This window comes from Squalius cephalus (genome assembly GCF_949319135.1).
Source record: "Squalius cephalus genome assembly, chromosome: 1".
In the NCBI taxonomy this organism is placed as follows: Eukaryota; Metazoa; Chordata; class Actinopteri; order Cypriniformes; family Leuciscidae; genus Squalius; species Squalius cephalus.
The window spans coordinates 8,306,526-8,332,801 of NC_137122.1; the positions used below are offsets into that span (position 1 = coordinate 8,306,526).

The window sequence follows — 26,276 nt, forward strand, 5'->3', positions numbered from 1 at the left end:
GAAATTGAACAGGTGTTCCTAATAATCCTTTAGGTGAGTGTATATGGCCTGTATATGCACATATATGCACGTTAATTTTGCCTATATGTGGCATATATCCGCATATATGCAGCATATATATTATCATATATGTGCATATATGCTGTATATATGCAGCATATGTGCATATAAACATATATGTTTCATATATGCGCATATATCCTCATATAGGTTCTTTCCATGTGGGATGGCTCTGGAAAAAGAGAAAGGTGTGATCATATTTCTAAATATATTAAGAATAGAAAGATTTTAGTATAGCTCATTATCACAGGTTGGTGGAGGCTGAATGCAGTCATATTTAATAACTAAACTAAACAAAAACACACAAATATATAACAAACATATATAGACGAGAACGGACAAAGAACCAAGCAAACAAAGGGCTATAAATACTGTACATGAGGGTCATAAGATAATGAGCAGCTAATAATCAGTGGCTGTGGTGATAAACTCAAACACAGGATGAGGAAACACAATCCATGGAACAGAAACAATAGCAAAATAAGAGTCTCTAGACTAAAAAACCAACATAACATGACAACTATATCCTGAAAGCTGTTTTTAGTGTGTGTGTGTGTGTGTGTGTGTGTGTGTGTGTGTGTGTGTGTGATCTGAGAGTTATGAAGGTGATATTGTTATTTTAATATCTCATGTACAGATGGTGTTGGTTGGGCCTGTGTGATTGGGTTTCTTCGGTTACTCTGGACAGTGTGGATCTTTGAACGGTCATTTGATGATACCGGTACCATATTGATCATCTTCTTGATGTTGTTCTATCAGCTCTAGTTTATTGTCTAAAGTTTAAGCATCTGGTTCATTAATAATGTTAGTTATAACTATTTTGAAAAGCATGTTATAGGGTGTGCATGGGAAGTATTCACCCCCTCATATTGGGCAAATAACCTTGTGATTTGATGCAAAATCACTTTTTTCCCCAAGATGGTCATTTTTGTTTCTTAGCTTCATGAAGCAGTTGTATCTTACTCCTATCTAGATAAATGATAATTAGTCTAGTAATTAACAGTTAATTAAATGCTATCACACTATAAAGCAAAAAAAGAAAAGACATATTGTAAGAAAAAGAAAAGAAAATATAAATTATATCAAAAGACAGTGTATGTTCAGTCAGTCAGTCTCAGAAGAGCAGAAGAGAGATCTACTTAAGTTTACTTGTGTGTATTTGTAAAGTGTTTAGTGCTTTCTTAATTTGATGATAATGAATTGTATTAATCAAACCTACAGCTTTTCCTACTTTTGTTCCTGTGCACCTGTTGGGATCAGTTGTTCTCGTGTTTCTGAGCTCTGTCGCGCTGATGACAGAACTCATACTGAAAACAGGCGAGTCAAACAATACTGTATTATATCTCATTTATCTTCAGTTAAAATTATTCCATAATCCAATGTAGTTCACCTCAAGGAAGAAACATTCTGATCAAATTGTTCTTATTTTAATTAATATTTACATGTATTCATTTAGCAGACACTTTTATCTAAAGTGAGTTTCAAATGATGGATACGTCAAGCTGTTCATCATAAAGAAGCAAATAAACACATGCAGTGCTCGTAGTTTCAGATAATAATACACCATATGTGGAGGAATTACACCACACTAAAACATGAATATGGCTAATAACTGATAGTTTGCATTATTTCATTGTTGTTTAAATGTTGAAATATGAATGTCTCCTCTGTTCTGTCTCAGTTAATGGTAAAGGTGCAATAAGAGATCTGAGGATCGTCGTGTTTCCCTCTGAATGTCTCTGTCTCTCACTCCTGCTGATTTTATCAGTATCTGCACCCTGTAAGTATAAACCTCAAGTACAGTCATTTCAGACAATCAGATAAACGGAGAGTTAAAATAAAATAAAGACTGTCATACCAAACGTACAGGTTGAGTTAAAGGACCAGAAAATAAACATTAAATGTCAATATATCATAAAATGTTTTCTTATGTGTATTATGTAGGGCGAAAACAATTTCTGCACCGCTTAAAGTGTCAGCTTTGTTTTAAAATACATATTTAATTGAGTTTGAGAAGTTTTATGTGTAACACAATCTGCATGTTCCCTCCATACATCAAAGAGGTATCCTGGGATGTAATGGGAACAGCATAATATTTTTAACACAGATAAAAGTGGTTATATTGTGAATATACATTTTATTTAACATGTGAAATTTAATCAAATTGTTTAAAATTATACATCTTTTATTATAATATTTTTTTTTTTTTTTTTTTTTTATTCGTCGGTTACTCCAGTGTCCAAAAGCATACTAATACAGCCATACAATGTGGGAAAAAAGGGAGAAAAAGAAATACATAAAAACTAGTATCATGTCAGGCAGAACAGTAGATACCAGTGATGCGCGGGTTGATCCGAAATGAGCGGGTGCCTGCGGTCACCCGCGGTTACCCGCGGTTATGAGTCATCCAAAAATATTTTTTAAAGATATTCGGGTCGCGGTCGGTCGGGTCGTTTGAAATAAAGATGCCAATTAAACCTTTGTAATTTATATAGTACTAGAGAGCATATGAGTGGAGTGGAGCGGTGAGAATCTCCGCTCATCACTCACGGAACTGTTCACCCCTCCGCTCCCCCGCTCAAAGCTACATCAGGCCGCTCCGCTCATCATCGCTCAGCGCTCAACGCAGTTTGCTCCGCGCTCCACTCAAATCGCCCCCCCAACACCCCCCCCCCCGCTCGCTCCAAAAAAGGGAAAAAAAATCTACATGTATATCACTTTTAGCTTAGACCACAGCCTTATCCTAAAGAACTGATGAGCAACAACAACATTTTTCAAATAGAAATGTTTTATTTCAAATTACAAATTAGGCCTACGTAAGAAGGAATATAGCCAAAGTCCTGTAAAATTAAACGAATAAATGGGCCTAATAATATAAATAACAATTATATAAACAAAAATATAGCCTACATAAAAATTTTAAAAGTAAATTTACTATTAGGCCAGAATTTTGATAAGTGAACTTTTGCGCAACGCGCACAATTAAAATTTAAATGGGCGTAGCCTATATCCATTGTACACACAAACTGCTGTAAAATAAAAAGAAATAAATGGGCCTAATAATATAAATAAAATTTATATAAACAAAAATATAAAAAAATATACATAAACGTTTCAAAAGTAGACTAAATTAACCATTAGGCTTTTGCGCAGCGCGCAGGATTAAAATTTAAATGAGCTTGTATCAATTTTTTGAATATTACGCTATATTTAATTTACACTTTGTTACAGGTTACCATATTCAATTTGCTAACCTTTTGCTTTCTTCCCAGCGTGTTCACATCACACTGCATGTTTATGAGAGATGTGTCTTTTTAGATACCAAAATGAACCTTTACTGACTGGAACGATGTCTCCACATTCGTTTTCTTCTACCACATTATAGTTAGTTTTATATTATATTATAGTAGCCTACACCTGTAGCCTATGACTTCTTATTTTCCTTTTTGAAGTAGCCTACTGTTTGAACACCATTATTGAGCCGAGTTTTGACTGAAAATAGAATCCATCTTGCAGTCATCAACAGTAGACTGAGTCAGGTTGACTGAGCAGAATCGTGGTGTGCGCGGAGCGAAATTGGAGCGGGAAATAGGGCGACGCTCCGTCCTTTTAAAAATGCCGCTCTGCGCTCTGTCCAAAAATGCGGGTCAGGAAGCGGGTCGGGTACAATATTTTCTACTTTTTTTTTTTTTTTTTTTTTTTTGCGGTCCGAGTTGCGGGCGGGTTAGTTGAAAACGTCGGTCGGGTGCGGGTTGTTTATACATTGACCCGCGCATCACTGGTAGATACACACAGTAGAGTACAGACAGTCAGGAGAGGTTACTGACACAGTGAGGTGTCCATATCTGCCAGAAGTCTTTACACTATTGACGTGTGTCATGCATGAGCTACTCGAGTGGTAGTAATGCAGGCACATTTGAAAGAAGGGACCTGAGGAAGTGACCACAACAGCAATATACATTTCTTTGTCAGATAAACCAAATTAAAAACATGTGTTTAGCATGAGAGTCTAACATTGTCTCCACTCCGATAGATAACAGATACAATTCCTAAGAGAAACTAAACTGCAACTTAAGGAGCTCTTGTAGGAAGTTATGTATTCTGGTCCAGAAAGGGATGATTTTATAATATTTTAAGACAGAGCTGTGTCCCCCAACTTTAAGAAAAGGGAGAATTAAGCTTCCACATTATGTGTGCTTGAACACTTTCTAAACGATCCACTGACTGTCTTTACTGGCTTTGCTCTGAACACACAGGGATTCAGACTCCAGACACCGGATCAGAGCAGAATCAGAGTCCTCAGGTGAGCGTCCTTCTCAAGCCTTCTCAAGTTTACTTCATGCTAAACTGATGTCCCATTGTTTAAAGAACATGTCCTGTCCTGAACACAGACTGAAGCTGGACCTGGTGAACCTCCAGCCACTGGATCAGACCACAACTCAGAATCACATGAAATGAAAGCTCTCATGAAGAATGAAGATCAGGAGACTGGAGTCAGTGGAGAAACTCAGCCGGATTCAGTGGTCACACACACATAAGCAGTAATGACAGAAAAAGACGGTTAATCCCACACACACTGATGTTTAGTCAAACTCTTATGAGCTCCGACAAGAGATCAGTGTCATTCGTCATTTCTGATGGAGATTTAATTAATGTTAAAATTAATTAATTGTGTGTTTAATCCACACACACACACACACACACACACACACACACACACACACACCTGTGGCCGTTACATTAGTGTTACTGCACAAACACACACCTGAGACCGTGTTACATTAGTGTTACTGCACAAACACACACCTGTGACCGTGTTACATTAGTGTTACTGCACAAACACACACCTGTGACCGTGTTACATTAGTGTTACTGCACAAACACACACCTGAGACCGTGTTACATTAGTGTTACTGCACAAACACACACCTGTGACCGTGTTACATTAGTGTTACTGCACAAACACACACCTGTGACCGTGTTACATTAGTGTTACTGCACAAACACACACCTGAGACCGTGTTACATTAGTGTTACTGCACAAACACACACCTGTGACCGTGTTACATTAGTGTTACTGCACAAACACACACCTGTGACCGTTACATTAGTGTTACTGCACAAACACACACCTGTGACCGTTACATTAGTGTTACTGCACAAACACACACCTGTGACCGTGTTACATTAGTGTTACTGCACAAACACACACCTGTGACCGTGTTACATTAGTGTTACTGCACAAACACACACCTGTGACCGTGTTACATTAGTGTTACTGCACAAACACACACCTGAGACCGTGTTACATTAGTGTTACTGCACAAACACACACCTGAGACCGTGTTACATTAGTGTTACTGCACAAACACACACCTGTGACCGTTACATTAGTGTTACTGCACAAACACACACCTGTGACCGTTACATTAGTGTTACTGCACAAACACACACCTGTGACCGTGTTACATTAGTGTTACTGCACAAACACACACCTGTGACCGTGTTACATTAGTGTTACTGCACAAACACACACCTGTGACCGTGTTACATTAGTGTTACTGCACAAACACACACCTGTGACCGTGTTACATTAGTGTTACTGCACAAACACACACCTGAGAACGTGTTACATTAGTGTTACTGCACAAATACACACCTGAGACCGTGTTACATTAGTGTTACTGCACAAACACACACCTGTGACCATGTTACATTAGTGTTACTGCACAAACACACACCTGTGACCGTGTTACATTAGTGTTACTGCACAAACACACACCTGTGACCGTGTTACATTAGTGTTACTGCACAAACACACACCTGTGACCGTGTTACATTAGTGTTACTGCACAAACACACACCTGTGACCGTGTTACATTAGTGTTACTGCACAAACACACACCTGAGACCGTGTTACATTAGTGTTACTGCACAAACACACACCTGTGACCGTGTTACATTAGTGTTACTGCACAAACACACACCTGAGACCGTGTTACATTAGTGTTACTGCACAAACACACACCTGAGACCGTGTTACATTAGTGTTACTGCACAAACACACACCTGTGACCGTGTTACATTAGTGTTACTGCACAAACACACACCTGTGACCGTGTTACATTAGTGTTACTGCACAAACACACACCTGTGACCGTGTTACATTAGTGTTACTGCACAAACACACACCTGTGACCGTGTTACATTAGTGTTACTGCACAAACACACACCTGTGACCTTGTTACATTAGTGTTACTGCACAAACACACACCTGTGACCGTGTTACATTAGTGTTACTGCACAAACACACACCTGTGACCGTGTTACATTAGTGTTACTGCACAAACACACACCTGTGACCTTGTTACATTAGTGTTACTGCACAAACACACACCTGTGACCGTGTTACATTAGTGTTACTGCACAAACACACACCTGTGACCGTGTTACATTAGTGTTACTGCACAAACACACACCTGTGACCTTGTTACATTAGTGTTACTGCACAAACACACACCTGTGACCGTGTTACATTAGTGTTACTGCACAAACACACACCTGTGACCGTGTTACATTAGTGTTACTGCACAAACACACACCTGTGACCTTGTTACATTAGTGTTACTGCGCAACTGCTGTTTGTGATTCTTTGTTGCTGCATGTGTTGCTTAGCAACCTCTTTTTAACTACATTGCTTGGCGGAGGAATCAGTGTGTTATAACATTATATTTTTTGTTGCTGGTGTTTATTTTATGAATAAAATAAATATTAAAATGAATATTTTTATGGAGTAACTGTTTTATAAAAGCAATAAGGCCCTTGAAGCCGTGTTTTACAGTGGATGACGGCACGGCTTTAAGGGCATTATTGCTTTATTTTACTTTAATTAAATATTATTGTTTTGTTTTATTCTTTGTGTTTTCTTGTGTTTGCTGTTGTGTAAATATGTTTAATGAACTGTTTAGTAACACCTTTGTTGTACGTGTATTTATGTACACTCACACACACTTGATGATTACAGTTCACGTTGATACGTGGAAGCGACAAAGAATTCAGAATTATACATTTTGAATGCCAGACTAGTAGTTTGCTGATATCAATTTGTAAAGAAAGACTACACGCCTGCGCACACATTTATATTAAAATGTGCATACTTATAGACTGAACACGTAATGCGCATGTGCACGCCATCAGTGTTTTCACAGATTCGAGTTTTTGAAGTTTACACAGAGATGATAACGGTTTTCAAAAAATGTCACCGCTTGCACCCTTGAACATATTTCAAAGTTTGCGTTTTCGAGCACTGTTGTTGTTAAGGGTTTTCTGTATAAATCATCTTTATGTGTTTCCTGTAGCTCAAACAGTAGAGCGCTGGCACTTGCAACGTCAAGGTCATGGGTTTGATTCCCAGGGAAAGCAAGAACTGATAAGAATGTAAATGTGTTCCTTGAAATGCAACGTAAGTCGCTTTGGATAAAAGTGTCGTGGAAAAAAATTAATGTTCTATATGTTTGCATTTTCTTATATTCAAGTAATCTTACAAACATGGTGGTAATTAGATTAAGGTAATAAAATGCACTAGGATTGCATGTGGAGTCCCATGAATCTTTAACACATTGATATAACAAAGAGCTGTTATTAACCCTTATGAATGTATGTATGTGTTGATAAATACCCTTATGGATATATATTTAGGTGTACGACCTTGTAATCGTGACTGGCTGAGACAGATCTTCATTTAGCCTAAATAACCTTAGGTTAGTCAGGACTATAAATAAGGAAGTACAGTACTGTTTACACAATACAATACACAATTATTTTAGCAGTCAACAGTGAGAATAATCTGTAATTCACGTAAATGTCATTTTCACGTTCCAAAGGTTGTAGTAAATTCCTAATGGCCCGAGGAAAATATGAGCCCATGTGCAAAAGCTGATGAAGAGGAATTGTGGATTTGCTATTAGATATTATATTTTCACCATCTATCGAGTTGTTGGTTGTAATGCGTATGTGAGCTGCATCACATGAGATGATTCGGGTTCACAGCCTCTTGAATGTCATGGCATGCTCATTTTAGTGGTGTTTTGAGCTGAGATTTAATTATTAGGGATATTTCTATTAGCCCTCGTGTGTGGGTTCGAGCAAGTGATTGCTTTTGCTCCATCAGAAATACAGAGCCAGAGACACCACAGGTTAGTTTGTACATGTATTCTCCAGCAAAACTAAAATTTGAATAACAAATGAATCCAAAGCGTTGAGCCAAGTTTTACCAGTAACACAGAGACGAGAACATGATTGTAATGGCTTCACTCCAGGGTTCACATCTCCAGCCTCACGTTCACTAAGAGAGGAACTGCCCTGAACCATCAGGAGGAAAACAGAGACGCTCTGACTTTACAAAACCTGCTTCTCGCTCCAGATGCAGAAGTGAAACATCATTAGAAAACTGAAGTGAAAATCACAAACTGTGCATTTATATTTCTGAGCAGCATTTGAGAGTTCTCTGTTTGTTTTACCAGAATTCTCTTCATGCTCTAAACACAGTCCCATACGGTGAAGCGAAGGCCCATCACATTCCTCATTCCTCATTTGTTCATCTCACTCACACCCATAACCACAGTTCACAGTTCCTGAACATCTTCACCCTGGCTGGAGTTTTCATTTAGGTTCGGTTTCAGAGACTGGAGACTGCGTTCGCGTGTGGATGAACGGCCAGAAATACCCGTGTTTGTGTGGACCCGTGTTTAATTTTCATGGACTTTTAGTTTGTTTCTATTAAAGGCGCTGTGTTTTCACTCTACTAAAGCATAACAATACCATAATATGTTTGCAGATATTGAGGAAACATGCTGAGTTCACACACTCATTTCTCTGAAGAACACTTCTACAGTTATTTTACTCTGAAATGTGTGTTTCCGTGCTGGATTGTGTGTTTTTGTTTTGCTCTGTGAAACTGTAGGGGAGAGTGGGGTGAGTTGTGCCAGTAAAGTGACTTTAAAGTGAGGCCATGACAGTAATGCCTTCAACTTAAGGATGTACATGTATTTTAGGATGTTGTGCATCCCTGAGAACAATAACTTTGTATCTGAAATAAATTGTTTCAGAAATATAGCTTTTGGGAAAAAAGTGGTCTCATGGCACAACTTGCCCCTGGTGCGGGGTAAGTTGTGCCTTTTGGGGAAATATGTTGGGGTAAATTGTGCCAGTGCTTTCTGAAGTAAAACAGAACATTTTACTGTTATGAACCTTATGCTATATGAAAGCAAGATAAATTCAATACAAAATGACTAATTTAAGGTTTATTTAGATATTGTCTCTCTGGAATTCCATAGCATGTGTTTTTCCTACTATGGTCAATTGCATAGGGATTTTGTATTGAACACAACTCTGGATCACAGTGTCAGAGACAAGGGGGCGGGCTCATTTTACTCAGACGACCAATCAGTCTCTCAGGATCATTGTGGAGCTATCAAGCTACGCCCTAGCAACCATTTAGAGCACCATAGCAACACAATATATGATATTTGTGACTCATTTCAGGCAAAAAGGCTTTGGCAATAGATGCCCGTTGACATAGCGCTGTCTGTCAATTATGTAACATAAGAATAAAGTTACTAGGCTAATTTCTAAACATCCTATTGTGACTTAGGCCACTTAAAAACGGAATAAAACTTCTATTTATTAACATAGTGCAAAATCAAAACTGAAATCAGTGTTAGCTAAATTAAACAAATAGCAGGCAGGCCTAAGTCAAACACTGATGAGGCATGCCCATCTCCTCACTTCTCAAGATTATCCCCTGTGAGTATGTAGGTCTAGGTGATCTGGATCTGGCACAACTTAACCCAGGCCCTTTGGCACAAATCACCCCAGACCCACAAGTTTGAATAATTAGCATGATCCAGCAGTTAAGAGCTAACATCATGCTAACTGTATAGACTCATTGTGTAGCCTACTAAAGCACTAAAACATGTGTGAAATGTTTTCAAACTTGTCTATAATTGTCCAGACACTACAATCAAAAAACCTTAATCATAGAAAATTTACTTTGAAAGGGAAAAACAGTTTTTTGCCCTAAAATGTGCTTAACTCTCATGCCATGTATCTCTCTTTTATGGAGGATGAGTAAAATTGATTGCTTTTCAAAATTATGTGGTCACATGACCAAATTATTCTATGGTTTTCCAGAAACAAGGGTGGAACTACTTCCCCCCCTGGCACAAATCACCCCACTCTCCCCTACTTGCCAACCGCTCTTTATTTCTTCATAACTGACTGTAATGTTCAATAAAGTGACTCATTTGATGTGTAACCATCTCCCCTTTCTATTTTATAAAGGATATTGGCTGGTGTCTTAAATGAGTGTAAATGCAATTAAGAAAAATAACATTTAAATGATCATTTTGCTACAGTTTTTGCTTGAACATGTTAAACATATTAAAACTAGTGTATGTTATGGAAAATGTAAATTGTATAACTGAATTATCATTTCCATATTGCACCAAACGTTGCACAAATGTAATGGAAAATGTAAATTTAAATACAGAAATGCATAGTCATTTTACATATTATTTCACATTGAATATTGCTGCCCATATGCTTCCATATTTTCTTGATGAACAAGCATATACTGGAAATATTTCTTAAGTGTCACTATTAAGAAGTTCATTTCAACTCAGAGTGCACGATTGTTTCAGGCTGTAAGTTTCTCGGTTCTGATGTTGTGTGTTGAGTGTCCAGCAGATGGCGCCAAATCTCCATTCAAACTGATGACGTCTGATGTTCCGCCAAATCAAACAGCTTTAGACGCTTTCATTCATACGAGGCTTTATTAATATGGTCAGGTCACCGTTATTATTACAGCATCAGATCTGGGAGATTATTGTTGACAAAATGAATAACGCTTACTGAACAAAGCATCCGTTCGTTGTTTCGTGTGTGTGTGTGTGTGTGTGTGTGTGTGTGTGTGTGTGTGTGTGTGTGTGTGAGTGTTCAGTTAGTGTGTTTCATCAACGATCTCTGTCATAAAGCCAGATGCAGAAATATGAAGTGTCTCCTCTGCAGGATCACGTGATGCTGATGGTGACGTCACGGCACCAGAGAGGAATGGAAAGTGAAAGTAAACAACCCTGAACAGCAGCTCGACTCCTGTGCGATTATATTCCTGCTCATATGTTGATATATGGGAATCATTAATTATTTCAAGAATATATTGAGATTTGTTTTAATCCATTTTTAAGTGTTTTTGTTTTCTAGAAACATTAGGTCAGTGTGAGCTTTATGTGTTCAGATTCAGTGGAGATGGACACCAGTGGAGCTGAAACACTTCCTGGTATCAAACTCCGTTTACATGCTTTAAAGAATTAGACACAAAAAGGGCTGTAGAACTGGCTGCTTATTGGGGGATAGTCTCATTAACCATATGCTTTATGCTGATGATTTGGTGGTACTGTCTCCCTCCAGTGCTGGCCTGCAGCAACTTCTTAGAATATGCTCTCAATATGAACTAATGTTTGATATAAAATTTAACTCAACGAAGAGTGTGGTACTGATCGCCAGAACCAAGGAGGATATGAAGGGTGTCTATCCTTCTTTCTCATTGGCAGGTGAACCACTAGAGGCTGTAAAGAAAGTTAAATATCTGGGACATGTGATAAGAGATGACCTCTGTGATGATGATAATGATGTGCAGCGTCAGTGTTGAAAACTGTATGGGCAGGCAAACATGCTGGCACGCAAATTCCACATGTGCACTCCTGATGTTAAAATCTGACTCTTCAAAACCTATTGCACTCCACTGTATACTGCCCACCTGTGGTGTCATTTTAGTGAGTCGAAAATGACTTGAAAATGAAGTGGCTTATAATGATGCACTGAGAATTGTGCTTAAAATTCCTAGGTGGAGTAGTAATGTTTGTGTCTAACAATGTGCCCACTTTTAACGCTGTTTTAAGAAATTTTATGTCTAGATTAATGTGCAGACTGACAGGGTCTAAGAATATGATCATTGTGTCCATAGCTGATGTTTCTAAGAGTGACACAAGGTACACATCTTGCTTTTGGAAACATTGGACCCGAAGCCTGTATATGTTGATGATGCCTCATCTGCATCATTCTTAAATGTTTTGTATTGTTTTATATATATATCTGTACTGTGTTGTCTCTATGGACCTCTGTGTCTTGAATAAAGTTGATTGATTGACACAAATACGGTATATTCCATTAGTTTGAGTTTTTGAGTTTGTATTAATCCATCCAATCCAGCTTCACTCTGAGCTGATGAATATATAATGTACTGATGATATTCAGTGACATTTGAGTTCATTTCTGCGGTCGTTTTTCTCTTAACCCGGGGAATTACAATACAGTCGAGTCTGTCATATTTTACATATTCATACTCCATATTTTCAGTCTCTTTCGGAGATGTCTGTGATCGGCTCCAGTCCAGATGATGTAGTGATCCGGGTTCTTCTGATGGGCAGAACCGGCTCTGGGAAAAGCTCATCTGTAAAACACTATACTGGGAGAAAAGAGGCTTAAAGTTAAGAAGAAACAAGAAGCTGAAGTGGATTCTCCAGATCTACTGGATCCATATCTGAATCTGGAGATGATGATGATGAGGGAACAGCTCGTCTCTCGACACACCTGCACTTTATGATAATGAACTCAGTAAAGTGGAGATTTTCGCTGAAATAGTTTATTATATTTTTTGTCTCCTGGACTACACACTTAAAGTGGATTAAAAAAAAAAAAAAACATGAAGAAACTCATAGAAGTGTTTGGAGAACAGAGTCTTTAAAAACCTTTGTGAACGCAAGGATGATTCACGCTAGACGAGTGAACCGGACCAAACACTGGTTCGACACGTTACATGAGGAACAGCAGGAACACCTGGGGTCTCATTTATAAAACTGTGCGTAGGAACCTTACTAAAAGTACCTTACTGTTTCGAATGCGCATGCGTCGCGTCTGAGCGCGTTGTTGTCTTTGGAGCTCCATCGATTGATTTATAATTCTTGATTTCTCTTTAAACTCACTTACAACGAACATTTTCTACTTTTCCTCACCTCATAGTTATAACGCGGATTGTTGAGCAGACGCGTCTCAAGCCTTGTGATCCAACGCTGGATACTCTTATAGGTTACGTCCGTGGATCACGGCTGAACGCGTCTTCTCCGCACTCATTTAAGTTACAAACAAACATTTTTTCGCCTATCGTGCGTCTACTCTACACCCGTACCACTGAAAAGACGGATTATATCCAAGACTTAAGCCATAAATTAGTATTAATATTGATAGCACCACTGGTAGCGTCGTTGCTAACTTAACTTACTGTCCATCTGTTAAAATGGCGAATATATCAAATGTAAGTAGTCTACCTTTTGGTGCAGGTGAGGACACATTTGAGCTGCACGCGGTGCAGTCTGAGCTGGAAGCTGTTGAGAAACAGATCCACGACCTTTTAGTAAGAAAAGCCGAGCTGATAGACCGGCGTTTGGCTCTCGAAACATCACGTGCCGAGGCACACAAATCAGAGATTAATGTTACTAACCCGCTGACTCCGACCTCGTCTACTCCGTGCGTTCCTCAACATCGGTCCCGAACGTCGAGGGCGCGATCAGCCATGGTCTCGTTCACTCCGGCTCCAACATGCCATCACGAAGCCTGGATTTTTCCGCAGCGGAAGACGCGAGTCAGGTCTAGACCAAGAAAACTCTCTCCGACCCTCCCGGTTTTCGAGATATCCACACAAAACCGCTTCTCCCCTCTTCGCGAAACAGAACGCGATGCTGTGATCATCGGCGATTCCATCGTTCGACACGTACACGTTACGTTAAATAAAAGTAAGGTGCATAGTCACTGCTTTCCTGGTGCTCGTGTTTCTGAAATCGCTGCTCACGTTCCCGAGATTCTGAACGAGCGCGTCGGAACCGTTGTCCTGCACGCGGGAGGGGCCGACATCAGACTGCGCCAGACGGAGGTTCTGAAGAAAGACTTCAGGAATCTGATCGATACGGTACGCAGCACATCGCCTGATATAACGATTATTGTGTCAGGACCGCTTCCCACGTACCGACTAGGTCATGAAAAGTTTAGTAGATTATTTGCGCTTAATGAATGGTTAATGTCATGGTGCAATGAGCAGAAACTTCTCTTTGTAAATAATTGGAATCTGTTTTGGGAGCGTCCTAGGCTTTACCGTGCTGATGGCTTACACCCAAGCAGATTCGGATCGGATCTTCTGTCAGATAACATCTCCAAAATGTTAAATACCTTTTGACTAGTAAACAAAAGTCCAAATCATAGTCTCTGCTGCACCAATTTAACTGATATAAATAGTGTCGAACATTGCATAGAAACTGTGTCTATTCCTCGTTTAGTGAGATCGAATAATAAATCTACTGCAGGATCTAGAAAAAATCTAATTGTTATTAAACCAGAAAATGTTGCTATTGGTAATCAAAAACAATTTCTAAAGCTAGGTCTTCTAAACATTAGATCACTCACACCTAAGGCAGTTATTGTAAATGAAATAGTCACAGATAATAGCTTCGATGTACTTTGCCTTACTGAAACCTGGCTTAAACCAAATGATTATTTTGGTTTAAATGAGTCTACTCCAGCAGGATACTCCTATAAGCACGAGCCCCGTCTGAATGGTCGTGGCGGCGGTGTTGCAACAATCTATAGAGATTTTCTCAATGTTACTCAGAAAACGGGTTATAAGTTTATTTCATTTGAAGTACTTGTACTAAATGTTACGCTCTTAGATGTTCGAAAAACATCCCTATTATCTCTAGCCTTGGCTACCGTATATAGACCGCCTGGGCCTTACGCTGATTTCCTAAAAGAGTTTGCAGATTTTCTCTCAGACCTATTAGTTAACTTCGATAAAGCATTAATTGTTGGAGACTTTAATATCCATGTAGATAATCAAAATGATGCGTTAGGGGCTGCGTTTACAGATTTATTAAACTCCTTTGGGGTCAAGCAAAACATTACCGGACCGACTCATCGATTTAATCATACACTCGATTTAATTATATCACATGGAACCGATCCAACCGATATAGATATCATTCCACAAAGTGACGATGTCACTGACCATTACATGGTAACTTGCATATTACGTACTCCTGTAATATATCATGCTGCGCCGCGTTATCGATTAGGCAGAACAATCCTTCCATCCACCATAGATAATTTTTCAAACAGCTTATCGGATCTGTCTCAGCTGCTCAGTGAACCCAAACAAACAGATGAACTAGAGGAATTAACTAGCACTATGAGCACCATTCTCTCTGGATCATTGGATATTGTTGCGCCCATTAGATTAAAAAAGGTCAGAGAGAAAAGTAAAGCACCATGGTACAACAATACTACGCGTGTTCTAAAGAGAGAAACCCGTAATTTAGAGCGTAAATGGAAACAAACCAACTTAGAGGTCTTTAGAATCGCATGGAAAGACAGTATGTCACGTTATAAAAAGGCCCTAAAAGCGGCCAGGGCTGAGAATCTACGCAAACTAATAGAAAACAACCATAACAATCCTAAGTTCTTATTTAACACCGTGGCGAGACTAACAAATAAACAGATGTCTCCTGAACAAAATATTCCATTACAGTTTAGTAGTAATGATTTCATGAAGTTCTTCACTGAGAAAATAGAAAACATCAGAACCACAATTGTAAACGTTCAATCCTCAATCGCGCCTTATAATTCAGCCTCAATTATCACCCCGCAAGAACAATTACAGTGCTTCACAACTATAGAACAAAAAGAGTTAAATAAACTTTTTACTTCATCTAAAACAACAACATGTTTACTAGATCCTATACCAACTAAGCTATTGAAAGAAGTGTTACCTGTAGTGGAAGAGCCTCTCCTCAATATTATTAACTCGTCTTTATCTTTAGGTTATGTTCCAAAAACATTTAAACTGGCAGTTATAAAACCTCTCATTAAGAAACCACAATTAGATCCGAATAATCTAGTAAATTATAGACCCATTTCAAATCTACCTTTTATGTCTAAAATACTAGAAAAAGTTGTGTCCGCTCAACTGGGCTCTTTCTTACAAGAAAATGACGTCTATGAAAAGTTTCAGTCTGGGTTCAGGCCGCATCATAGCACTGAAACTGCGCTCGTTAAAATCACAAATGATTTACTTTTAGCTTCTGACCAAGGCTGTATCTCAATATTAGTTTTACTTGATCTTAGTGCTGCGTTCGATACTATAGATCATACAATACTCTTAGATCGACTACAAAATTATACTGGTGTTCAAGGACAAGCATTAAGCTGGTTTAGATCGTATTTATCTGACCGCTACAATTTTGTTTATTTAAATGGAGAAAAATCTATCATAACTCCAGTAAACTATGGAGTGCCGCAGGGATCTGTGTTAGGCCCTCTATTATTCTCAATATATATGCTGCCACTTGGAAATATTATAAGGAAACATGGAATTAGTTTCCATTGTTATGCTGATGACACTCAAATCTATATTTCATCACGGCCGGATGAAAACGCTAAATTATCCAAATTGACAGAGTGTGTTAAAGATATAAAAGATTGGATGACGCATAATTTTCTTTTATTAAATCCAGACAAGACAGAGGTACTACTTATCGGTTCAAAAAACCACCCACAAAACCTCTCACAATACAACTTTAACATAGTAGGATGTCCTGTTACTTCATCCTCTACAGTAAAAGACCTGGGTGTTATATTAGACTGCAACCTGTCTTTTGAAAATCATATTTCATATGTTACAAGAACAGCCTTTTTCCACCTTAGAAACATTGCTAAGCTACGTAATATGCTATCAGTTTCTGACGCAGAAAAGTTAGTTCATGTATTCATGACCTCGAGACTAGATTACTGTAATGCGTTATTAGCCGGTTGTCCTGCATCCTCAATAAACAAGCTACAGTTAGTCCAAAATGCCGCCGCTAGAGTTCTAACTAGATCAAGAAAATATGATCATATAACACCGATTTTATCATCCCTACATTGGTTACCTATAAAGTCCCGTATTAATTACAAGGTATTGCTACTGACTTATAAAGCCCTAAACGGCTTAGCTCCAGTCTATTTAACGGATCTTCTATCGCCCTATAATCCATCGCGCTCTTTAAGGTCACTAAATTCGAGGCTTTTGGTCATACCTAGGATATCCAGATCCACCAAAGGAGGGAGAGCATTTTCACATTTAGCACCAAAACTCTGGAATAGTCTTCCGGATACTGTTCGTTGCTCAGACTCGCTCTCCCAGTTTAAAACTAGATTAAAGACGCATCTCTTCAGCCAGGCATTCATATAATACTTTTAATCTTACAGTTAAATCCGACCTCTAGTTCATAAACGCCAGAGGAGAACTGGCCCCCGACTGAGCCCGGGTTCTCCCAAGGTTTTTTTTTCTCCATTAGGTCACCTGATGGAGTTTTTCGGTTCCTTGCCACTGTTGCCTTTGGCTTGCTCAGTTGGGGATATTTGGGGATATTTAATTTAATTAATCAATCAACGATACTATTGATCAGCATTACCAAACGTAGACGTTCCACTAGAAACAAACATTGATGTATTGTTCTAATTTATTACTGTGAAGCTGCTTTGATACAACCTGTGTTGTGAAAAGCGCTATATAAATAAACTTGACTTGACTTGACTTAAAAGTGTACGTGCGCCCGTAAGCCAAAAATGGCGTACGCAAAAAAATATTCAGACTTATAAAACCGTTCGTACGCCAGAACCTGCGCAGAATTCACTTTATAAATCCCAGTCAGAGGAAGATTGTGCGTACATGCGTCTCCACCTCGAAATAACCATATATGGAGCTTACAACGCCTAGTTTTACTATGCAGATCCTCATCTGCATATCATTTGCATATTTACATTTACATTTACATTTACATTATGCATATGATTATTCATCCACGTGATAACGTTTAACGGTACAAAACACATTACCATTAGTAAAAATCAAGTAGTTGCCTATATATTGCCTTGTTTTTGAATACATAAATGGAACGCCTCCTGGTCTGGGCTCAGCACAATCTGCGCTCGCTGAGAGCAGCGCACATGCCAGGCCACCTGAATGTGGGACTAGACAGACTGTCCAGGAATGATGTTCCAGCAGGAGAATGGTCTTTACATTTACATTTACATTTATTCATTTAGCTGACGCTTTTATCCAAAGCGACTTACAATTGCTATATATGTCAGAGGTCGCACGCCTCTGGAGCAACTAGGGGTACTAAGTGTCTTGCTCAGGGACACATTGGTGTCTCACAGTGGATTCGAACCCGGGTCTCTCACACCAAAGGCATGTGTCTTATCCATTGCGCCACCACCACCGCAACGATTTACACCCGCAGACAGTCCAACTGCTATGCTTACTGTCCGAAGTTTTTCTCCAAGAGCAAGGTCACGCTGCCTGCTCTATGCTTTTCCCCCCGTCACACTCCTACCTCAGGTATTAGAGCGGATCAGGGAAAACGGATGATCAGTGCTACTAGTAGCTCCGTTCTGGAAGAACCAGGCCTGGTTCCCAGTTCTGATGCAGTTGACAAGCACTGCCCCTTGGCCGATACCGGTGAGGAGGGACCTCCTCTCTCAAGCCGGGGGCTCGCCTCGCTCCTCGCCCGGAGCTTTGGTCCCTTCATGCGTGGGCCATCAACGGGTACCCGCTAGCCTCCCGGAGGGAGTGCTTAACACAATCACGCAGGCTAGAGCTCCCTCTACGAGATGGCTCTACTCCTCGAAATGGTCTGTGTTCTCTAGCTGGTGCACAGCCTAAAATTGAACTGTGCAATGCTAATGGAATGTACAACACACCTCGACACCTTTCATCCAGAAACTGCTGCGGCGAGTAACCAGCCAAGTGTCCTAATGAAAAACAGATTATGATTAAAGGATTCCTTATCTTAAATAGAAGCAATAGTTTCCAAGACAAAAAAACGTCACAAATAACATCACTTACTTGTACTCAAACTCTTGGCTCTGTGAAGTGGAGTCTGGATTTCTGGGGAGAAACCTGGTTCTGAGAAAGAGGAAACAGAAATTTGAAAATCTAACAAAGGGTATAGTTTAGTGGCAGGATCACAAATCAAGCATCACAGCAATTTTACATACCACCTCTGAAGTCTACAGATGGCACAACATTTTCCTGGTTTTCTGGAATCGATGCAACTTCTGGAGCATCAGGCAGCACTGAAACCTTGTTACCAGGAACAATGTTTTCAAAGCTCAAAAGAGGTTGTCCAAACGACAGCACTGCTGGTGCATCTGGAAGACTAGACGCTCAACATCTTCCATGGATCGTTGCTTCCTGTTGAACTCGCACGGAACATGAGGTGTGAAGGTCAGGAGTACTCTGGAGAGCTCTTTTACCATGCTGGGCGAAAATCTTGTCAGCCGCCGTCCCTTTAGCCAAAGATGCAACAACTTTCTTGTCACTCCAAGGCATACCAGATGCATATAATCCAGTGGGAACTGGGTGACCAAACCAACAGACAACGATGCCAATGGCGTTTCTCCACACTGATGACTGTCATCAGAAAGTTAGTCGCGGACTGCATGGTCTAATCTTAGAGCAGAATCTGTTTGAGGAAAGGTCATCCTGTTCTCGTAGTGGACCCCCTTTTGAACACACTTGTCACACCCATAATATCCACTGTGACCTTTCACATTTCGAACAAGTGCACGAGCAGGGGCGTCACAGATAAATGTTGATATTTTGAAAGGAAGTGCTCTCCTTTCAAACAGAACTCCTTCCGCTTCAAGTCGCTGTGCCTCTTCTACAAAAGGATTCAAAAAGTGAAGGCTGCTTGGCTTCTTCTTCCCATAATAGAGACCAATGACAAATGGAAGTTTGTTTTGTTGGACATTACCCACGTATTGCTCAATTAAACCAAGAACTGGCCAGAACTGGGCATTTGAGCTTTTGAAAAGTGGAAGTCCATCAACATTAACTTGCATTGAAACTGACGTCAACTTCTGCAATTCAGGAGACACTAAAAACTGCGATAGTATTCCACTTTCAATTCCAAAGTGATGGTATACACCACCTGAGAGTTCTGTTGTTTTAACACAAGTCACTGTTTTCAGAAGGGTTCTTGGGTCTTTAGGAAGGGTTGGATGATCCTTGGACAAAATGGTTAAAAGCTTACCCAGTGCCACATGGGGGATCATGTTGTCAATAGCCCACCCTGCCAATTGTGTCCTTAGGCAATCCTCTTCCTCCTCACTATCTTCTGTGCTTGAGGAAAAAATTTCACCAGGTTCATATACCTCATCAACAGTTAATTCCTGTGCTTCAGGGGTTACAGTTTGTCCATGGCTTGTTGGAGCCATTCCATGTTGATGTTCATTAACAGGAGGATTTACATGGTCAAAGTCAGGAATAACAGCAAGTAGAGCATCGTTTGCAGCTGCAATTTCCTGTTTGTCCCTCTCAACTTCTTTCAATATTCGTCTCCTTTTGGCCCAGTAACTAGACATTGTAACTAACAATGCATTTACCTTTAAAGCCAAAACGATTGTCCAACAGTAGGTCTCTTGTGTGAAGTTAACCAGTTATGCTCCGGTCAAGGTGTCTGCAAGAAAATGTGAACAAAACCACATTGTTAACGTTAGGAATATACAGTAGCTATGTTGTAAAAAAAAAAAAAATCAGTCAAACGTGGAACAGTGAAATTGTTAAAAAATAAAATGTACTCATTCAGTGTAGTGTTTCAAGTGAACAGCACTGTCCTCAAACATAAAAAGTACAGCACTTCAGATAAATATAACTCATCATAATCCCCTTAAATCCTAGAAGTACAGTAGCAACACAGCACGTGCTAGCTAACACTTGCTAGCCACTGTAGCTACATTGTGAACTGAACTAGCAGCATACTTTTATCTGACAAACAAAATAATTTAAACAACCTATATCATTCTGCTTTGTTAGAAAACACCAAATTTAAGCTATACTTAAGTCTTTCTAGATGTAAAGCTTTGGCTACCTACTGTAGCTAGTTACATTTCTACATGTAAGTTAACGTAACTAGCAACATTGCTTAACCTCAGTGTGTAAGTTACTGTAACAAAGGCAAAACAGTTACGAATTAATTCGACTGACCAAAACTAACTTAAAACACATAGCCTACGTACTCACACTCGTATAAACATACGTATCTTAGAAGAAAAGAAAAACTCAACGCCTGGAAGAAACAAAGTAGCTATTACAGAAAGTGAATTGTAACATGGCGGCAACTTTGTAAACAAGGCTAACTTACTTTAGCCTTACTTTAGCTTGACTAGTAAGGCAAGATCAAAGATGACTACAGATTTTACAAAGATAAACTAAAAACAATGTAAACATAATATTGCGTTACACAAAAAGGAAACATGTACTTACTTAAACGATGGTAGTCCACAGAAACTCGCGATTGAGCGGCGAACTGATGCGAATGTGTGCTCTAGTTATGTTGTTTGGGGAGGGGCCAGGAGCTCAGTGGCTCCAGTGCGTCATCGAGCCACCGTTTTAGCTCCACCCAAAAAAATCCTGAACACAGCAATGGTGAAAACCTATACATTTCTAAAATTTATAATGTTTAGATTTTTTTTTTAAGACACTGTCTTAAACATTTGTACAGGTCGCAATTGCAAATTATTCCCTTATACATGTAAGAAGTCACAAAAAAAAAAAAAATCAAGGTTGGAAAAAAATGAAAGACATAAAACGACATTTCCTGGAATGGCAGAAAGACAAAATATTTCTAAATATTTCATAAATCTGCCAGTGCAGCTGTGAAACCAGAGGAGATTTTAGATTTTAGTTTATCCTTCTGATCAGGTCAAAACAGAGATTTTCCTGTTTATGATAGGCTATTACCATGTTGCAAATTAATAAAAAATTATAAAGTATAGACCTACCCAAGATTTTGGCCATGTTGCAGATGTATTTCACTGTTCACTGATTTAGCCAGGCATTAGTGAAAAGTCTAACTTCATCAATTTATTCAGCTAAATTGTTCATACCATGAATGAAATATCTATTTTAAAACCTAATCAGAATCAGAAAGATATTTATTGCCAAGTAAGTTTTACAAAAGGAATTATTTTTGGTTTATGCATGTCTCAATTGTGCATAAATCAAAGAAATGTAAACAATTTTCACCTAAGTGCATAAAATAATTTTACATATAGCCTATTAGGCTACTCTATCGCTTCAGAGTCTCAAAGTAATTTAAATGTCATTTCCTAAACCTTACCTTATCATGGAATCAAGAGTCAAGAATAAACCCTAATGGCTTTAAAAAAAAAAAAAAAAAAAAAAAAAAAAAACTAATATGGGATTTAATTCACATATAGGCTATTATGATTTTATAATCGCTTCAAATGTGAAAAGTAGTTAAAATGCTGTCAGTTCCACTTCCATTCTAACTCCCAACATGCCATGGCTGCTGGTCGATTTTAGTAGAAATCCTTGTATTTCAAAGCGGCTTGCCGCCAGCCGGCCGCGGTCCATTAGACGGAGGCAACCGCCAAAGAAAATGAAGCAGTCGGCCCGCCAGCTTTTCGCCGGCGGCATCTCGCAAGAAATGGGAGTGACGTATTCGGCGGCAAACGTTTCATCCCCGCCAGCGGGACGCACCTATAGCCGACAGCTTAGGGTCGGCGGCAAAAAGAAGCCGTGCGGATATTTTTTGCTAGCTGGGTTATTTACCTGAGACGAGCGGAGAGGAAGGAGCGCAGTGCATGAAGCATCATGTCAGAATCACATGTAATAAAAAAATCTAACTTTATCATTATGAATATAAACAAATAAGATGTATTTTAGTAGCCTACTCACTATCAAGCTATCATATCGATATTGGTAAAGTTTAAAATATATATTTCTTGATTCGCTAACAAGCTAGTTATAACTATAAGGCAAAGCTAAAAACAGGTTGCATTGATACACGTTTTTCCATTTCCATTAGTTGCACTGTGATGAAGATGAATTTCGTGTAAGATAGATTCATAACATATAACGTTAGGCCTACTAGCTGTTAAACATGTATTTTGTTATGTAAAGCTCCCCCCACAGCGGAGCCTGCCGTGAACGCGCAGGCTAGTAAACATGCAGGGTCACCGATGATGACGGATAAGGTCGCTAGATATAAGGTTAGCAGGTTTCAATTGTTGCTTTGCACAGTGCGTGACATTTTATCTGTATGTTATGCGTCTAGAGTTTTAACACTGAGTCAATGGGCTCCGACGGGCTTGTTTATCGTCATAGGTCTTTTTCCGTTTACCTGTCTTTGTTGTATGAGCAGGTTCCACTCGAGAAATTGGCAGTTTTGGTTGTTTGTCCGCCATTAGCACAGCTGCTCGGCACACCGGCAATCTTGATTTTGAATGACGCGCTGTGCAAGAGAGGGGCGATCAGCGCGTACGCGAACTTGATTGACAATGCTAAGACACTCCTCCTGGCTCTGAAGGCATCTGATTGGTTCTTTACATTCGCACCGAATGGCAGTGATTGGTCAGAGTTTTTACTGTCCTGCAGCTGCTACAGAGGTCTGATTGTTTTCATTCCTTTTTCTGAACACATAATGTATTGACTACTCTCAGGATGGAAGGACCATTTCACCCAGTATAAAAAAAAGTGTTTCTGAACAGGATTACCTACTATAGCTTTAAGCGTAGATCTAAAGTAATATTGAAACTAAATTCCAATAAATTAAGTGAACTTCACTGAAGCGCTGAAAAGACATACACGCATTATTCCTTCGCCCACCGTTTGATTCCGTCGTTGGGCCAATGGGTGGTCCTTACATTAGTGACAGTCACTCTGTGAATCACTCTGTGTGTCTTTTCAGCGAAATATTGGGACTTGCAACATGTAAGAGAAATAAGATGTCATTCTCTTTCTTCAGCCGTTGTGGTAAGACAATTCTTATTTGCCTTTTAGAAGTGTTGAGGGAAAATTCAGACGCACCTCATATAGACACATTTGTAGAATGGGTCGGCATACCCAGTTAGACTGGAGAACGCAAAATCTGGTGGGGCTTGACAATTAGATAAAACCACATACCAGGGACATGATAGCGGCAGCGTAGATGTACTCAATGTCACTTTTCATTAAAAGAGACCTACCAGAACTTTTTCTTCCAGCGACTAACCACCACCTGCACGCCAAACAATTCAGGCACTACAAGCCTTCTTCTTCTTCTTCTTCTTCTTTTTTATTTTATTAGCAACCGCACTTAACAGTGCATTACTGCCATCATTCGGTAGCTTGGAGCTTGGAACAGAAACATTCCTATCTCTTAACATTTGCAATAGCAGTGAGATCTGACCATTATCACTCAGTGTAATTGATCTTTTCTTTGCAAAAACATGATCATGATAATGATACATGTCTTTGTAAACTAAAACAATTTTTCTTCTAATGGTATAAAATCTTAAATGATCAAAACCATCAGTAACAACTGTCTGACTAAGGCCATCAAATAAATATTGAGATAGTACCATCTATTTGAATGCAATTTGTATAAAGGTTCAAGATTAAACTGTGTTTTCCTCTCTAGGTCTATTTCCCTACAGGCTGACAAATGATTTTATTCAGAACCAGATTCTATAAGGTCTGGAACACCACACAACTTTACATGTAGGAGATGGGGGTGGAGAAACTTCAAGGGGCCGCTCACACCTCATAACACTACAGAAGCAGAGTAAAGAAAGGAAAAACAGAAACTAAGTGTGAATAGTGTCAAAATGCTTATTTTAGTTATAAAATATTTGTTCTTGTTCAATTAATCCTGTTCATTGGTTATTTAAATAATGCATCTTGGAAAGAGGGAGACACCTACAGGCAAGAAGGGTGTACAATGGGTTGAATCAGCCATCTTCTCAGTTCACACGAGCTGTTGAGAAGGATGGTAGGTGAAAAAGTCTCTGGTCGATCGGTTAAGAAAATGTTGGAAGTAAATAGTCAATAGTGAAAAAATAGTCAATTGCATTTCGTGAGCTTAGAATTATAAGGTTCTATCTCCACTTTTGGTCGAAATTGAGTTTTTGACATAATCTGATCCATTAGGTGTTTATTAATGCCTGTGTGGTGTTATTTTTGTAAAAAAATATTTTGTTAGTAGTTATTAATAAAATAAAAAGGTTCCATCTCAGTTTTGCCAGCTGGGATGTAAAAACTTTGATGCTCAATATCTCGGAACTACCATAAACGGAGATAGAACCTTATAATTCTAAGCTCACGATTTGCCTAGAAATGTGTTTGAGAGAACTTTATTCTGTTTTTCCTGTTCAGAATGGTAAATTAGTGTGTAGCAGGGTTTTACATGCCTTACAGGTGGTTGTGCACGCAGCACGCCATGTGCTAATGGCGTCCGCTTTTTATTTCATTTGGTATATTTGATTGATTATTTTGTTTATTATTTTCTGACAGTTTTATGACCGGACCAGCAGTATTTATTGTCTGTTTGATGCTCTTCGTGTCTTTTCCAGGTATGATGTATTACTTTCCTTCTGTGCAATTTTTGTTCTATATTTATAAAAGAAAAAGAGACTGAGTCATATTTGTATGTAACAAAAAAGAAATGTTCATCTTCTCAGTTCACGCGAGCTGTTGAGAAGGATGTTTTATGACCGGACCAGCAGTATTTATTGTCTGTTTGATGCTCTTCGTGTTTTTTCCAGATTTTCTCAGTTGCAGTAAATACTAAAGTGAATGTGCTCAGCAAATTTGCTTTCGCGTGGTCATTATTGAAATGAAAGAACACACGAACCGAGAGGGGTTACAGTAGCACCGGAACTAAATTATGCAACACAGATTATAATAGGATAAAACACCACCCATCTCCTATACACAAACATACACAATACACACCATCACTACAACAATCTTAGAACATCTCTACCTGGCATAGATCGTAAGACTATCCAGGCCAAAATTATCCACATCATGCAAATCTATAATACTTCATTCACCTTCATACCAGCCAGCAGCCATATCTCCCTGTAGCCCAAGACTGGTTGCCCACTGAAGCTAAGCAGGGCTGAGCCTGGTCAGTACCTGGATGGGAGACCTCCTAAGAAAAAGCCAGGTTGCTGCTGGAAGAGGTGTTAGTGAGGCCAGCAGGGGGCGCTCACCCTGTGGTCTGTGTGGGTCCTAACGCCCCAGTGTAGTGACGGGGACACTATACTGTCAAAGAGCACCGTCC

The 26,276-nt window shown here is 39.3% G+C and overlaps 2 protein-coding genes across 2 annotated transcripts in view; both read left to right on the forward strand.

Annotated features, from left to right (window-relative positions):
- The window catches only part of LOC307163631 (uncharacterized protein), a 315,702-nt gene that overhangs the window by 218,698 nt on the left and 70,728 nt on the right, over positions 1 to 26,276 (forward strand). The window lies entirely within an intron of this gene.
- On the forward strand, positions 233 to 4,755 carry LOC307172137 (uncharacterized protein). Its single transcript, XM_079894220.1, has 6 exons — positions 233 to 248; positions 698 to 781; positions 1,282 to 1,377; positions 1,742 to 1,840; positions 4,317 to 4,363; positions 4,452 to 4,755. The coding sequence occupies exons 3-6, from the start codon at positions 1,353 to 1,355 to the stop codon at positions 4,596 to 4,598; spliced, it is 318 nt and encodes a 105-aa protein (XP_079750346.1). The 5' UTR covers positions 233 to 248; positions 698 to 781; positions 1,282 to 1,352; the 3' UTR covers positions 4,599 to 4,755.